General features: G+C 38.3%; 1 protein-coding gene across 1 annotated transcript in view; it reads left to right on the plus strand.

The window, feature by feature from the left end:
* The window catches only part of CUL3 (cullin 3), a 75667-nt gene that overhangs the window by 9789 nt on the left and 48129 nt on the right, over positions 1 to 17749 (plus strand). The window contains exons 2-3 of the mRNA XM_039556823.1: positions 8762 to 8959; positions 16292 to 16405. Coding sequence (XP_039412757.1) covers positions 8762 to 8959; positions 16292 to 16405 — 312 coding nt within the window. The remainder of the gene's footprint in view (positions 1 to 8761; positions 8960 to 16291; positions 16406 to 17749) is intronic.

Here is a 17749-nt window from a genome sequence, read left to right on the forward strand (position 1 = left end):
TTTTTTAAAAACAAGTTTCATAATGTGATGTCAGGTGGGCAGAAGCTTGCATCACGGCAGGGGAGATTTACTCATTTACAGCTAATACCTTTTGATATTTGAAAGGCATTTAGATTTGTCTGCACATGCTGGGGGAAAAAAAAGATGTTATGAAAACTTGGATTTCTGTATTTTAATTAAACACTATTCTGCTATCCTCTTTGGGCAAAGCATGCAACTGTAGAATCAAGTCTTTAGTGTAAATAGTAGCATCTTAGAAAGTTTATGTTGAAAGAACTTAATTTTGGTGTGTTTTCTTTGCTTTTCCTCAGTATCCAGTCCTGTTGGAGGACAACATCCATTAATCCTTGCTGAATTAAGCATATGTTTATTTCAAGCATTGGGTTTTGTGGGAAGTAAGTAGAAGGCAGATGAGTGTGGAAGAGACAGAGTTAAGCTTTGTGTGAGTGATCACAGATGCAGATGGTACCAACTTTGATTATCCCAAGTTTTTACTTAATCAACTGATGCAGTTTTTATAGAGAACCTTGAAGACTGCTCTGGGTGAATCCATATATGCCAGTAAGTGGATGAAAAAATGAGATTGGTGAGCCAGCATTCATTTTTCATTGGCCCACTCAGACAAGTAATATTCTGCTTTTGTCTGTATTAATGAGAGTTCTTTTTATCTGTATTAACAGAGTGATTGAAGGTGGATTTTGTACGTGTACATCATAAATTGCAAAGTGAACTCATAAGTTGATTTTTGGGGAGTATAACATAGTTTGTAGTTTCTCATTAGTGTGGGATAGTGTTGGGAAAGTATGTAAAGGTCTGTAAGAGGAAAGTTGTCTCTGTTCACAGAACCACTACTGTGTAACTATGTGTTTCAGTTTATTTGTTTGCCTCTTCAGAGTGTCTCCGTTTTTTGCATTTTTTTAAAGAAATGAAACAAAAGCTTTATTTATCTTTTGCCTTGTGTTTATCTGGTAAGTGATGGCTGCTCAAATTTACATAGTTCATAGTCTTAGTTCAGATGAAGCAGGTGTTTGGGAGGAGTCGTTTTTCTAAATTTTCTCCCCTTCAGCATTTTATGTTCCATAGATTTGCAGGACTAAAGATGAGGAAGGGCAAAAATTTGGGAAAAACAAACTGTGTTAAAGGGAAGTTGAAATAGAGTAAGAGAGGTATGTTGGCAGTTCAAGATTAGTCTCATTCTTCTGAATTGGTTCCTAAAATATGAAAGATAAATGAGTATCTGATCCTTAATTTTGTTCAGTTGCCTAAACATGTCAAAACTGTTGCTGCAGTATTACATGTTCTATTAAAGACTTGTTTTAAACTTTTCATATAGGCTGTTAAATGTTGCTGTAGTGTAATGAAACTCCTGTTAGGCCTAGCTACTATGCAGGCAAATGTTAGATTTTGAGAGAAGAAACAAATCTATTTCCCTGGGATTTACTATTAAAGCAAGTTCTTGGAGCGTATTACATTTTGCTGTAAAGCTTAAAACCAAGCAGCCAACCCCCTTTCCTCTTCAAGCCTCTACCCCAAAGTAGCACTTTTTTCGTGAAGAGACTAGCATGCTCTGAGACAGTGCCTTGGAGGTAAACCAAAGCTGTCAATCATTGTGTGGGAGGTGACTCCTTCTCTTAAGGAGCAATCACTTTTAGGCTACTTAACCCATCTGCCCCGTGCTGGCAGAACGGCTTTTCAGTGCTGCCGAACCAATTCAGGCAAAGTGGAGAAGGAACGGGTTTCGCCTGAAGCTCTTGGATGTTTCAGTTGAGGAGGACTCCTCTTTGATTTAATTGCATGTTCTGCTTGCTTCTGCTGAGTAAAGCCTGGGAAGGAGAGGTGGGGTATTCCAGTTCCTGCATTTTTATTACTGGTTAAGTATTGTCGTGGAGCCCTGCCTGCAGAGGCTCAAGCCTTTCTGAGGGTGAGACTAGAGTTGATTCTTCCCTTGGCCTTTAGAGGATTTCACTCAGCACTGGTTATTCAGCTCATTTTCTGAGCCTGGAATGGAACATGGTGCAGGCTGTGAATCTTCCCTGCAGGAGGAATCTGGATAAGTTTATTGTAGGATTTGTCCACCCAAACAAGGGCAATGCTTGAATATCAATGGAAGAGTGAAGAACAAAACACAGATACTAAAAATTGTGTCAGTATTTAATCTTGTAAATGACAACTGGCAGATGTCATAAGCAAGCCATAGGCATTGATTCCTCCCACCACACACACCCTCTGAGGGAGTATAATAGTGTAATGGACATTTCCTGACACTCCTTAGGAGATGTGGATAATACTCTGTTGTCATCTTTGATTGTTGCTAAAGGTCACCTAGGAGCAAAAGGTGTCCTACTTGTTAGGACAGTTTTGGTAGCACATTATATGATTTCCCTGTGACTCTTGACAGGTGTCCTAAGATTAATAGCCCAGATTCAGGAGAAGAGCAGTGAGACAGGGTGCCCCTTACTTTCTTCATGCTCCTTCTCTTAGCTTCCAGTCATGTTTTTGGTGTGTCACAGTCAACCTGTTCAGATAACACTGTTGAGGACCTTTGTGGAACTTTGTGTGTGGTGGTTTTGGTTGTTCAGAGATCAGTTGATTTTTTTTTTTTTTTTTTTTTTTGGTGGGAGAGTGTGTGTAGCCCATGCATCCTCTTCCAGATACTCATCATTACATAGTGAGGAAAACTTCAGAACTCAGAAAAGTGTGGATATTGAGCTCTCCATTTGACATTAATAGGAGTAATATTTTATCTTTTCTGTAGTTGAAAAAAATGTAGTTCCATATGCCATTTTCCAGAGATATTCTTGGAGCAAATGCTAGACAATATATCTCTGTCATTGTAAATTCTTGTCTTTTAAATTAACAATATTCAAAGGGTTTATAAAAATTCAAATAGTGATTAGGTTCTGAGGCAGGAAATGTGCTGCTCTTGCCCTTTTTCTGGGTAACCTCAGCCAAACTTCATCCAGAATGAAGGATAAAGGCTAAGGATACTGAGTTATTGTGTAACAGACTATTTAATACATCTTGATGAATATCCTGTCTTGCAGTGGAAGGGAAGACTGTTGGTGACAATCTCCTTTGCCTCTTGGACTGCACCCCTGTGGTGGCAGTTTTAGATGACAGCTGTCGGACCCTTCTTGTTTTTTCTGCTGAGGGATAGGAAATGGGGGGAGTGAGAATAGGTTGCAATTATTAGGTGGAAGTGTTACTCCCAGCACTGCTAGCTAACTTGAATTGTTGGTATCCACTCACTTCCTTCAAGGTAGAGAACATAAACACTTGTATTCTGTAATTTCAGTTGGTTCTTGTCCCAGTGCTCCGTGGTATTAGACCTGTGAAGGATGTCATGGAAAGGAATGAGGCAGATGGTTGCTTTCTTTGAAGACTTTGAGAAGCCTTGTTCTGCAGTAATCACTTTCAGATTGATGTGTTTCACCTGCTGATGTGTAGAATCGTGATAAACACTCTGCAGCTACGCAGTAGAAAACTGAGTAGTAGTGTTTGCAACCTTTTTAACAGTAAAAATGTCCTGCAAGTGTGTTGACAGTCTGTTAAAACTTCTGAGATTTAACAATGGCTGTTTGGTCTGAGATCTTTGTGGGAACTTTATGGAACTTGTCTAGAAATTTCTTCTGCAAGAAGGATGAGAAGCTGTGTGTGGTCACTAGTCTTGAGAGTACTGGTTTGTGTGTCGCTGTTGGCTGGTGGATACTCCTACTGACACTCTGTAGGATGTTTATTTACCTCTTTCCTCACTTCTTTTTTAACCACCTCTTGTTAAGAAAACTAAATAGCTACTTTAATCTGGTGTAAAACGATCAAGAGTTCAGCAGGCTCTTAGCAGCTTACTCCTGTAATTTTTCCTTGCAATTTACAGCATTTCAAGCATGGTTATATAAGAGGAGCAAGCTCTGTAGTGTTAAGGGCAAATGGTGACAAGATAAAACAACTGACAAGAATATGGAATGAAGTTGTGTTCAGAGGAATCTGTTGTAAAAGTTAAAATAAATAGAATGGAAATTATTCCCCAAAGCATTTATTTCTCTGTAAAGTAATATGGATTTCCAGCAGCAGGTATGTTGGGTGTTCCTGCATCTGGGAGTTTTAGTGTTGTTTTTTGACTGTAGTTGGTATAAGCTAGGGAACGAATGCCAGGTTCTACTGGTGACCACAAGTTATTTTGTTGCTCACCTTTGTTATCCTACAATGCATTTCCGTTGGAAGACTGGTACAGGCAGTTTGAAAAGATCACATTTACTCAGGAAGCCTTGGTTTTCCGGCTTCCTCAGCCTACAGCTGTAATGTGTATCACCAGATCACCCAGTGGGTTGAGGTTGGAAGGCACTTCATGAGGTCATGGTGTCCTCCCCGCTGCTCAAGCAGGGTCACCTAGAACTGATTGCTCAGGACTGTATCCAGATGGCTTTGGAATATCTCCAAGAATGGAGACTCTGCAGCCTCCCTGGGCAACCTGTGCCAGTACCTGGTCACCCACTCAACAAAAAAGTTTCCATGATGTTCATGAGGAATCTCCTGTGTTTGTGCCCGTTGTATCTGGTCCTGTCACTGGGCACCACTGCCCAGGCTTGCTCCCTTTCCAGTACACCCTTCCTTTGGATTTTACATACACTGGTTTGATCCCTGCAGGGTTGCTCTAGAGGCTGACTCTAGAGGGTCGTTTGTGGCCCTTCACTGGACTGTCTCCAGTATGTTCACATCTCTCTTATACTGGGGAACCCAGAACTGGGCACAGTGCTCTACATGTTGTCTTTTCAGTGCTGAGTAGAGCACAGTGCTGAGCAGTGCCCCCTCTTGGCCTGCTGGCAACTCTTCCAAATGCAGCCTAGGATACCATTAATCTTCCTTGCCTCGAGGGCCCATTGGTTTGTCATTAACTTGATGTCCACCAAGAGCCTCAGGTTCTTTTCTGCCAAATCTGCTCTCCAGCCATTTGGCCCCAGCAGGCATTATTAATGCATGGGGTTGTTCCTTCCCCCTAGGAATGGGATGTTGCACTTCCGGTTGAACTACATGACTAGAAGGGGGCGGATAACATTTTGTATAAAGTTACATGTTAATCAGAAAACAATCAGAATTGCTGTTTGCTTGTTCCGATTGAATGCTGGCAGGTTACTCAGAAGAGGTGGTGCCTGTGAGCTTCTAGGAGGGAGAGGCTGAGAAGTCTCTTCAGGACTGTTACCAGCTTTACCTGCTTTACAGGTGATAATGGCAATAGATTGCTGACAGTGTTTATTTGACTTGATTTTAATGTGGTAGACAAACATTGTTAAAGGAAGGGGCTTGAGTGTCTCTGATCCTGCACTGTGGAATAAAGGACCTTTTGAGTCCTTTGCAGTCTCTTTTTTGTGAAATGATTGCACTTTCATGTACACTGACATTTTAGTCTAATTTCCTCAAGATGTACTTGTGCTACACTCTGAGTTCAGATGTTTGTGCTCGAGTTGCATCTTTGAATCATTAGCATTTGGGCAGCAGTGTGTGGAAGTTTTCCAGCCAGTGGCTTCTTATAAACAGCTCTCTCTCCTGCCAATAACAGACTTGGTTGCTTTCCCGTTCCCCAAGAAAGGTAATGTTCAGATAAGCGCGAGTACATTAACACATTTCCTCTGCTTGGATACTGGCTTCTTAACTATCTTGGTGAATCTGGGTGTAGACACTACTGAAATTACTGGGATTTTCCTTCTGAAGGCCTTTCCAAAACATGTGTGGTTTTTTCAAAGACCAGCAGAAGCAGCAGTCTGGGTTCTGCTTAAATCTGCAAGAATACAGGACGCAAGCAAGGCAACTGTGTTCTAGCTGTGGATTTCCCTTCTAAAATATAACTATTAGAAGAAATCTGGGAATGAACACAGGAAAACATTGGGGCTCTGATCTTGTATTGTGGAAGTGGATCACTTACAGACTTTGTTGCTGGGGATCTAGAGAGTTGCATAAATCTTCATTGTTGGGTCAGACTGGGGGATTAGGATCGCAGTTCTGTTTCAGAGATGCTTTTGTAGAGAATTCTGAAAAATGCCAGTGTTCCAGCAGCATCAAAAACTTACTGGTTATTTGTTTGGATTTTAAATCTGCCTACAAGCCTGATTTAAGGAATGAGAATGAAAAAGAGATAAACCTAAGAGTTAAATAATCCAAGAATAGATTTAGTCATTGCAATTCTTGCATACCCTTGAGAATACAGGAAAGACCTCTTCTGCTGAAATGCTAAACAACTTTTCAGCATCAAAGAGGAAATATACATTTTTTCTCAAACTTTACTGCAGTGACTTTCTGCCAAGTAGAATGGAATTATTTAAAGTATTAGGAGTCTTTGCTTTGTTAGAAAACACTGCTACAAACAAGTTAGTTATGCTAGATCTTTTTGGGAAGGCAGTGCTCTTCTAACTTGATACCCTAGAACCTGAGCAAACCTGTTCCCATACAACCTCACAGATGTTAATCTGAGTCAGAAGCAGAATAGGAAGCTGCATTGAAAAGCAGAGTTTTTAATGCTTAATCCTAAAAGGTAATAAGATAATTTTATAATACTTTTTCATATATTTCTGCGATTTATCCTATGGAGATGTGTACTCCTTAAAATTACCTTCTGTGGATCTTTCTTGTGCTTTCAGAGTAGTTCGTGGTGTGTCAATTTTTAAGTGGGCAAAGAGCTCTGTTTTCTTGTTTGTATTCAGGGACTTGTGAGGAAATAATGTTGCAATCATTCCTTCATCTTTTTAATAGCATTTGGATTAAGAGTACAAGAATTAAACAGTTTACTTTTAGCTTTTTGCTGAATGGATCTGAATTATCAGATGTGCTGGCTTTATCTCTCTATGTAGCATACAGAGATGTTCACTGTGACCAACCCAGGGAACAGGACCACTGTAAAACCTCTGCAAACTGGTGCACAGTGAATTTGGCCTGGTTTATACAGATCATACCTTTTCTTAGAATACAGTGTGCAATTAAGTTGCAGTTGAGATAAGAAGGTTGTGTTGACTGAGAGTTTTTTGATTAGCAAGGGGAGTCTCTGCTTTGTTTGAAAACAAAACCTTGGTTTTTTGAAAGGAAAGCTGAAAAGCTTTTACTTGGATTGCTGTCTGCAACTCTAAATGGTTGCCTTCATTATCAGTACGTGTAAAATTGCTGGTTCAGGAAGGCTGTAGAAAATAACTTCCCTGAAGAAGCACCAATGTAGCAAATGCAAATTAAAACCAAAATTACTGACGTTTTAATGCTGTGCATAGCAGAATGAGGAAGAACTGTGGAGGGACCTGTGACATTCCATCCACCATTCCTCTGTTACTTTGAGGCTTGGCTTTTAGGAGATAGGGAGCTAAAATTTTTTCAACGTGTTTGTGATTTTATTTTGGTTTTGCTTTTTGATATATAATGACACTTCTTAAGTTTGGGGTGCATAGAGTTTAGTAGTCAAGTGGATCTGGTATCAGAGGAGTGGAAAAAGTAGCCATAGGATTATTTTTATAATAAAAAGCCTTGTTTTTAACCAAAACTCCAAAAGATGAGCAGGATAGAAGATGGTGTGTCTTGTTTTGATTTTATTCAGAAGCCCCCCTTCCAAGGAAGTGAATGGCTTATCTTTATTGTGAGCTGTATTGTTATTTATCATGCCTAGAAAACTTGATATGATATTTTGAAAACAGATGTTAAAATATACTTGGAATGAAAAAAATTCTGCTAAATAATTGTGTTTGATTACAAATGCAGTCAATCTAGTCTTCGTATCTTTCCCCTGTTCACTTAGTGTGTTTTGGTGGAAGGAGGAGAGGTAGATTAGAGCTGGTCATGATTTTCCTCTATAATGTCATACTATTATTCTTTATTCTTTTAATACTTTCAGTTCCTATTTTCAAGGCTACTTTGACAGTATTGATAGACTCCGGGATATTTTCACTTCCCATAGTAATTCTGGCAACAGCAGCTTTTTCCCCTTCTCTCTTCAGCCGTTTTCTTTAGCTATAAAATGGTAAATCAGTTCCTGGTTCTGTATAAACTAAACCAAACTTAGCTTTAAACATTGCTTTTTAAAGTGCTTCAGTTTAAAAGTGTTTGGGGTTTTTTTTTCATTTGGGCGATGAAACTTGGCTGAATCACAGACTTTAAGCAATACTGACGTCTGATTTTTTTTTTTTTTGCTACACTTACTTGCAATCCCAGATACTGCTTTATCTATAAAACATCATATACTGAAGCACCTTTGCATTGGTAAAGCAGTGCTGTGAAATGATTCTCACTAAGTACTAGATAGAAGTTTGCTGTTGTATTGAGACTATTTCTTGTAAGAGTTTCTCTCCTCTGAATCGTTCTTTTTTCTTTCTTTTCATGTATTTACTGAAGTTTACAGCATTTGAATAACAGATTAAGCAGTACAGATTATGAGGTGCCAAATACTGTATTAATATGGAATGAGAGTTAAATATCTATCAGTGTTAACACTGTGGAAGAAGAGTAGGGAAGAGACTCATGTCCACGATTACCTGCCTTTCCACCTGCAAAGGCTCTGGAGTTGGATTCTGGGGATTTCCAGCTCTGATATGAAAAACCATTAAACGTTTACAAATTACAATTTTTATAAATATTCCTTGAAATCTGTACTAGTTTCATAAATACTGTTTTTCTTTTAATAAAGTTTGGGACATCTTGTGATAATGGAATCAACAAGATGGGGCAGAACAATTACCTCATTATCTATATTCTTTTTTCTTGTTCTAAACAGTAATGTAATGTTTTGTTTTTACAGATGACTATGGATGAGAAATATGTGAACAGCATTTGGGATCTTCTGAAAAATGCAATCCAAGAGATTCAGCGTAAGAACAATAGTGGTCTCAGTTTTGAAGAGCTGTATAGAAATGCTTATACGATGGTGTTGCATAAACATGGTGAGAAACTCTACACTGGACTAAGAGAAGTGGTCACTGAGCATCTAATAAACAAGGTTTGTCCATTTATGAATTAAAATAGAAGTGTTTTATATGGAAGAATTCTGAACAGTTACTTAAATGACAGAAAATCTAACTTTACTATGTTACCTTGTGTTGCAGTTGTGTAGCTTCTGTCAAAAATGGTAGCATGGAGCTAATATCAAGCTCAAATGATTTCATGTTCCAGGTACTGTTTGTTATAAGTTACTGATGGAAGGCAGACCATAGGAAGCGCTTGAAAATGTGTAACAGGAAACAACTTTTTTTGAAGAAAAACTGTTAAGACCTGATAATTTTTTTTTTTTTAAGATTTGTGGCATTTTTGATGGCATTTTGTGACGTTCTTAGGCCAAATTTTGTGTTGTTTGCCAGTCAGTTTTTTCATCTGTGGAACAAAATAAATACTAATGTAACAGCTTGTTTGTTATGGGCTAATGAACTAATTCACAAGTTAATGAGACAGTTGTGCTGGGATTATGCTGTTTGAAGAGGTGGTAGGCACTGTTCAAAACCAGCAGCTCAGCAATAGCAAAGTCTGAGTGCCATGGCAGCCTTTGCAAAACCATGTAAGTCAGTCAAAATGACATGCAGAAACTTTTGTTTCTGAAGATGTATCATCTGAGAAAAGGAATCTTCAGGTCTTGTGTTAAACCATGGAATCAACCTCTTTAGTCTTTGAGAGAAGTTTAGAATTGATTAATAAATATGTAAGTGGAAAAAGTTAACACTCACTTTTTAGGACTCCAGATAATATTTAGTGGCAGTAGGATTCTAAGCCTATCGGAGATGCCTGCCTTACTCCTCATGGAAACATCCATAGCAGGGAGATACGTGTCCACTTTGATCCCATATACTGGCTGTGGGTTCAGATGGAGTATCTGAGTTTTTGTCCTGTTTTTACAAGATCTGAGAAGGAAAGTCAGAGACCATCATGTGTCTTGGATGATTACTTCTGGCTGAATTACAGAGAATGGATGGGAGATTTACGGCTAAATAATGCAGGGTGCTTGGGGACTTTTTCGTGCATTCCAACCGGAGTTACTGCTGTGGCAGAGAAATGTGTTATTTCTTTTCTACAATCTTAGTTTTCAAAGGTGTGGTCCAGACAAATACAGTCTGAAACTGCTTTGAATGTGGGGCTTTTTTACTGTTTGTGCCAGAGGAGACATCCTCTATGAAGTATGAAGTGGCTAAATAATTTGCAGTTCTTTTCTATAATTGTAGCACATCTGTGACTCTCAAACACTTCTGGTTTCATTCTGTGCATTCATAATCTGTACTATTCATATAAAATGTGGCAAATGGCTGAGGCTTTTTGTGCGTTGTTCTTGTATGTGCCTATGCACTTAATAATCATGACACTAAACTTTTATTATTCCTAGGCTTTAGTTTATCCCGGTTTAATTTGAGGGGGTTTTTTATCTTTGTTCCTATGTATTCTGCAACTTATCTTATTTCCTAGCTATTTTGTATATTTTAAATTACGCATTTGCAGAATTAATTATTCTGAAGTGTGGCAGGCTGACAAAAGAGCAGAAGATTCTGAGTTTGTACTTTCAGTGCAGAGGCTGAGGGGACTTGCACAGATAGCAGTGTAGAGAAGTGACTTTCTGATACTTAATATTCCTGTATCTGATGCTTTAAAAAAAATCTTCTCTATCTGATGATCTAGTATTCTGATCTTTAATGTGATTAATCAAATTATATTCATATGTGCGGGTAACATAAAAATAGATGACCAAAGCTTTTTGAAAGGCTAACTGAGTTTTAGTAGTTAATTGCTGTAGAGTTAAAGAGGCTGAATTATTCTGATGATGCCAGCCTATAAATTAAATAATCCAAGGAAAAGACTGAAAAAAATGTGACTTATGCCAAAAATTTCTGAACAATAACAAAAACTTATATAGAATCAAAGCTACTGTTTGTCCCTTTTGAATGTTTGCTTAGACACGTTATTTTGAGGCACTTACAGATGGAAGTATGGGGAAAAAAGTGCATTGTTTATCAAGAATAGGATCAGTTCTATAATGACATCTTATGTTTGTGCCATTAGTACTTGTTGTAAGATAGATAAAAGTTTTGTTTAACCTCACATTTTTTTCATAGAAATTTTAGCAAAATCTTTTATGTTCGCTGTCTCTTTCCAAGAGCAATTCTCTGGTAAATTTTAAGTAGCTAATGAACAATAAATGCTCTCATCACAAGTCTTCATAAGACTTCTATTCAGAGAATCAGTGATGGATGCTGGAATTTAGAAGAGGGGAATTTTGCCAACTGAAATATTGTTCATTAAATTTCGTAATTTTTATAAAAATGGAAGTGTTCTCAGATGAATAGATTTTACTGAAGAACTATACTCAGTTCAGGGAGCACTGCTGAGGAGCCAACCCCAAATTTGAAATTGCATTAATCATTGAGTCACAGTTGTCATTTGCTGCCCACATCTCCGTGTTATCTTTTTAGAAAAAAATCTGTGTTCCTGTGGTATTCCAGTCATGCTGGTTAATTTACAATAGATGAAGAGACTAGGTAGAGGCAGTGTGTATGTTCAGTTGTTTTTACAAGTAGTTTTAAAGCTTGGAAAGCACAAGCCTTCATTTTTGGCTAGGCACGGTTAAGAATTGTATTTGTGCTTTATGCTTATTTAATTGCCAGGTGAAAGTTGTGCTTATTCAGCGTTTTAATTAATAACCAAACGCTAATGAGAAGTATTTAACTTCTCAACAAGAAAACATTATACAGTGCACTGTCTTTACAGCTTGTTTAATTGTAAATAAAATAATAGGTGCAAATATGATCAAGACAAGATGATGCAAGTGAGGTACTATCAAGTATGCTTGGTTTTAGACTTGCAGACCCCAATGGTTTGTAGTTCCAAATCACCAGGTTCTGGCTGTGTGATGACGGCACTAGTGAGCCAGGTATTCTGCATCACTGAGAGAAGTCAGCTGTCTTGAACTATCCTGTTTTTACTGTGGGGTAAGAACATGCTAAAACTTGTCCTTACCTGTGTACTGACATCATTATTTTTAAGTATAGTACATGTAGAGCTATTTAAAAATACTGTTGAATTTTGAAAGTATTGAAACTTTTCATCTTAATTCAAGTATTTAATTCCTGTGCATTTGGTACTTCACAGATTTCTCCCTTTCTTGCCCATTGACAATCTTGTAGTTTGATGTGGATGGTCTTCCTTCACACTTCTCAAGCCTAGTCTTATTACTTCACACAAATGTTGTTAAGTGTTTTTAAAACACACAGAGCTTAGTTTACTCCTCTCTAAACCATTGGATGATAAGCAACATCATTTGTGTTACAGTAAAAAAAGAAGCTGAAGTTAAAAAGTTTACAGGATAATATTTTTAATGTTCCTTTTATGCGTAAATCAGTGGGGTCCAATGAGGTGCAGCCCAGAGTCCTGAGGGGAATTGGCTGATGTAGCTGACAAGCCACTCCGTGATATTTGAGAAGTCATGGCAGTCAGGTGAAGCTCCAGGTGACTGGAAAAGGGGAAACATTGTACCCGTCTTTCAAAACTGTAGAGAGGAGGAACCTGGGAGCTACAGCCTGTCAGCCTCACCTTTGTGTCTGGGAGGATCATGGAACAGATCCTAGGAGCTATGCTAAGGTACATGGATGACAGGGAGGTGATTTGGGCAAGTCTTTCACTAAGGGCAAGTCTTGCCTGGCCAGCACAGTGGCCTTCTATGAAGAGTGACCACATAAGTGAATTACAGATGTAATTTCTCTAGATGTCCATAAAGCTTTTGACATGGCCCCCCAAAACCTTCTTTTGTCTAAATTGGAAAGAGAGAGATTCAATGAGTGGAGTTAAATGGATAAGAAATTGGTTGGGTGGTTGCACCCGTTGGCTGTGGTCAATGGCTCAGAGTCCCGATGGCCATCAGTCCCTCAGGGGTCTGTCCAGTACCTGCTATTTCAGAATAACAGTACAGGCAGGCATGTGAGAACACATTTGGTCAGGAGGGCACAGAGCTGGTCATGGTGGCAGTGTTCAGTGCAGAAGGAATGCTGTGGGGTGCTTGTGCAGGTATAGGCTGAAAGAAGTGTGTCTACTCTGGGACTTAAAAAGTTATGTCTGGGATTCTTTGCAAGCTTTAAAATTTGCTCTTACTGTTGCAGAGAAAAGGAAGAGATGAGAGTCATCTCCATCAGGGAGTTTGAAATATTTCCATAACATCAATGAAATAGGGAGGAATGACATGAGAAGTTGTGTAGGAGGCAAATTATCTACTGAGCATTAGAGTGTACTGTGAGCCTGACTGACAATGTATGAAGTGTTATCTGCCTTTATATTCTCTTAATGATGTTTTCAGATGATCTTGAGCAAGTCTGCTATTATATGGAGGGCAAAAGGATGCGAGGGAATTGCTCAAAAGTACGTTACAGTGCAGAATCCTCAGTATTCTTCAGTATTTGTTTTTTCCTTTCAGCAGTAGGATAGCAGCAGCAGCAGGGATGAAGAGACATTTCTGGTAGTCAATCCATTAACCTACTTGGGACTCCTAAGGTTTTAGAATATTATCTTTTAGACAACTTGGATTTTTCTAAAAGAAATGATGGTAAAAGTTCTGAGAGCTTGAGGCCTTAGTTCAGAAAGTGCTGTTCTGTACTGCTGCTCCCCTCAGGAGGTTCTAGCTGTCTTTACAGTAGTAGAAATTACATAACTGAACTATTTGTGCTGCTGCATCAGGCCAGGCACTGTAAGAAAGAAATAGTAGACCATAAGTCTTCTTTATGTACACTTAATAAAGAGTTATTTAAAGGTATTGAAAGCTTATGCCAACAAGCTACTCTTATTTGGGGGGAGGGTTCTGTATTTCCTGAAGAGCTGTATCCAGTATAAAATACAGTTGAGCCTGAAGTTATATGCAAGATTTCATCCTTGCTCCAACTGTAAGAAGATCTTACATATATTATGAAGCTGCTAATTTATTTTCAAGTGAATCTGTGAATGGACAGTCCTATTTAAGCTGGCTTTCCCTTCAATTTACTTTGTAACTGCAAATATTGTCACAGAAATCACCAGCTCAGCTCATTGAAAGTAATATTCTGCTGATAAAAATCTTTGAGACTGAAATTTTCTAAGGCTTTGGCAGTGTAGCAGCTGTGTCTCTTCTCTTGTTCAAAGAGTGTGGGCATACACATTTTTTTACTTCAGATCATTTATTCTACCAAGGTGGTGTGACTCTGCACCTTTGCACGGCTAAGATGTTTTGTGCATTATAGCAGTTTCCCTGTAGTATTGCTGAATTAATGGCCCATACAAGGAGTGTGTTGAACACTTGTTAACTAGAAAGTTTTTGTAAGCAATAATTTGCTTGGCAATAGTTTGGTTGCCTTTTGTAGCAGCTGAAGGAATGGCTTTCCAAACCTCTCTGCAGTTTAAAATAAACCTAGAAGAATGTCATTGAGAAGCTTCACAGGGAAACTCTGACGGTAGTTCTGTTGTACAGCACCCATTCCTGAATTTCAAGCCCATTTCCAGAAATCCACGTGGCATACCATATGGAGCAGAAGTGCCACTATTGCAGAGCATGCTGGTGTCTGCTTGGAAGCAGGTTGTCACTGCTACCTCGTGGCAAGTATCCACTCCTTTTGTTACCAGTTGGCCTGTGATTTGGCACTGGCTAGCCCAGCAGGATTAGTGTGATGGATGTGGGATGTGTGCAATTATAAAGCACACTGCCTCTGCATTGTTAAAATAAAGGGTATCATAAAATTGATCAATAACTACCCTTGGTTATTTGTGCTTATGATCTAATCATGCTTTGGTAAATTTTATCAGTGTGGATGAGCTACCAAATCATGTTTCCAATGTTTTTCCAAACTGACCAAAGAAGTGAAAGCAACCATGTCATGTTTGTTTCTCTTGTTCTGGGAGATTCTGCATATTCTTCACAAGTATGTCTGCTGAAGTTTTTAATGCATATTTGTTTTGGCTAAAAACTATGGAGATTGGGTGACAACAGAGCACACATTTGGGAGACAAGAGGGTAAATGATGATCGTGATCAGAAAGAATGAGGCAGCTAAGCAGTGCTTATGACTGCATATTTTGTTTTCCAAAAGCAAGGAAGAGGGCCTTGCTCAGGTCTGCAGAGTAGGTGTTTGAAGATATAAGAAAGCTTTGAACAACCTAGGCATACTTTTGTTGCCTGGATGCAGTAACAAGGTGAATATTACTGGGATTAGTTTCCAGAGCTTCTTGAGACCATTGTGTTGGATGATGTGCCATGCTCTGTCTCTAGTTTGCTCATCTGAGTTTGTGAGTGTATCTAGTAGTGTAGCAGACAGAATTGTTACCCTGGTTTGGCCTAATAACTTCATAAAACTGAAATGACAGAATGAGGCCTGTGGTTGAAGAGGTGGTTGCATGAGATGTTGGTGCAGCTTGTGGCTGCTTGGCATGTGTGTTTTGTTTCCTTGTATGATCCTCTGTACTGAAATTTACACTATCAGCCAAGTATCCATGCAAATCTATAAATGTGAATATTCTGTTTGGTTACAACAGCGGGCAGAATATATTTTGCATGTTATGTCTAAAGTCAATTCCCACATTTTGTTAACTCTGATACAATTTTTTTACATTCTTTGACATTAGTTTCAAGTTTGAGCACTGCAGTGTATGCCTACTGTGTAAAATCAAAATATGAAACTGGATGGGTTTTTTTATTAGTAGGGAGAGTAGTGGCAGAGAGGCATGAAGTCTGAAGTTGAGGAGACAGATCAACTTGCAAATTGAAAATAGATTCATAAAAACAAAGATGACTTTCTTTTTTCTATGAATTCTTGTTGGTGGTATTAATGTAAGAGTCTGGTCTTCACAAAGCAATTGGTTCCTTTCAGAATTGTTGTTTCTATATCTTTATGCTATCTCAGCTTGTCTCTCTAAATGTCATTATGGCCCATTTTCCACCTGTACTTGTTCCTGTTTGTAGCATTTACTGCTGCTACCCAATGTTCTGAAATTACTTGTGATAGTAAAATTACCAGCAATTGAAACACTACAACACAGGAAATAAAAGCTTTGAGGAGTTGTCAAAGACTATTTTTAACATGTGAGATTTCAGGAATTCCTTTGAAATTTAAAACCCGTGTTTATTTTGTTTCTCTTGTTTTTAGCATAATTTTTCTTACTTATTTTTCCACAGAAGGGAAATAAGAGGTAGGGATAGTCAGCACCCAGGAAAAGCAAGAACTTTTTCGCACAATTCACATCCACAGAGGAGCAAGAATTTTTGTGCTGAAGCTAAGTTTAAGATTTAAATGCTGCAGGAGAAGCTGACTTGAGTTTATGTCAATGCATCTTTTTTTTTCCTGCAGGTGCGAGAAGATGTGTTAAACTCCTTGAATAACAACTTTCTACAAACACTAAACCAAGCGTGGAATGATCATCAAACAGCAATGGTGATGATTAGAGACATTCTGATGTATATGGTGGGTATTCTGCTATTTCACACATTTAACAGTGTAGTAAATTTACTCTTTGACAAATCCAAGCAAATAAACTAGAGGGGTGAAAACCAAGGCATGCTTACCAGTCTTTTTCCAAAGACTGCTCTCTGTCCCTTGTTTAGAATTTTTTGTGTGCATGCAAGACTGCTGCAGGCATTCGAAAAATTGTACTTGGATTCATCTTTTAGGTTATCTCATCACTTGAAAAATTGATCTAAAAAATAGTTGAACTTTGCAGTTCTTACAAAATAAGCTAGTCAGACCCATTCTGGCAGATTTTAGGTGTTTGTTCAGCTCATGATGTTTTCTTGCTGTGGAAAGTAAAGCCTCCTGAAACTTCAAGTGTAGTTGTTCTTTAAGCTTTAGGATGAAGAGGATAATTTGGGTACAGTGTGTGTCCTTGAATGTTGATTTCTGGTTGGATCCTTTGCTGTTCATGAAGAACTTGTGCAGAAGATTAAGCAGTGTACATAGAATGTGATCTTTGGCTGCATGCTCACAATTTCTTACCTGTAGCCAATGGAAAAGGCTTTTTTTTTTTAAGAGAGAGGGCCTGACATTTTTGTGTCTGGATTGTTATGCTTTAGATAGTTTGTATGTATTAAAATTCCCATAATGCTGGGGGTGTTCTAGGATGCAGAAGAATATTTTTGCTTAGCTTCTAGACAAAGGTTTTGACTTCAATAGGAAGTGTTGAGATGCTGTGTTCTTTGTGTAAATTTTTTTCCCTCCAAAATATCATCCTGAATATAATAATTGATTCAGTACTTGACAGTGAAGGACAGACAATAATGGACTTTTTTGGTCCAAAAAGCAGATTGACTGGAATTGTACTCTATTTGCTGAACAACTGGAGTTAAGATCTTGCCTTACTGCTGTTAAAGATCTCATGCTGTGACATTGACCACGTTTGTATTCAGTGTGAAATCCTCTTTGGTCAATAAGCTAGTACAAGTTAAATAATTTGGAGTAATTACAGAATCACAAACATAATTTTTTTAATGGATTTACTGGCCTTCATGTTGGGGGAGTTGGTTTGTTTTATTTCAGTAGGTAAAAGACCACATATCAAAAAATAGAGTGCTGGATAAAATGCCTTCAGTGACACTGAATGATTTGTGTGTCTTATCATGCCAAAAGGCAGATGGACAGATTATTTTGAAGATGTACTGTCTTTGCTGTGAGAGATCCTGGACTCCTTGATCTGTTTGTGAAGGACAAATACAAATCAATTGCTGCTATGTGCATCTAGGCATATTCAAGAATAGGTAATGATTAGATTAATCTACCAAGGTAGTGGTGAATTTTCAGGAAGGTTAGAAGATG

The sequence above is a fragment of the Corvus cornix genome, chromosome 9, assembly GCF_000738735.6.
Source record: "Corvus cornix cornix isolate S_Up_H32 chromosome 9, ASM73873v5, whole genome shotgun sequence".
In the NCBI taxonomy this organism is placed as follows: Eukaryota; Metazoa; Chordata; class Aves; order Passeriformes; family Corvidae; genus Corvus; species Corvus cornix.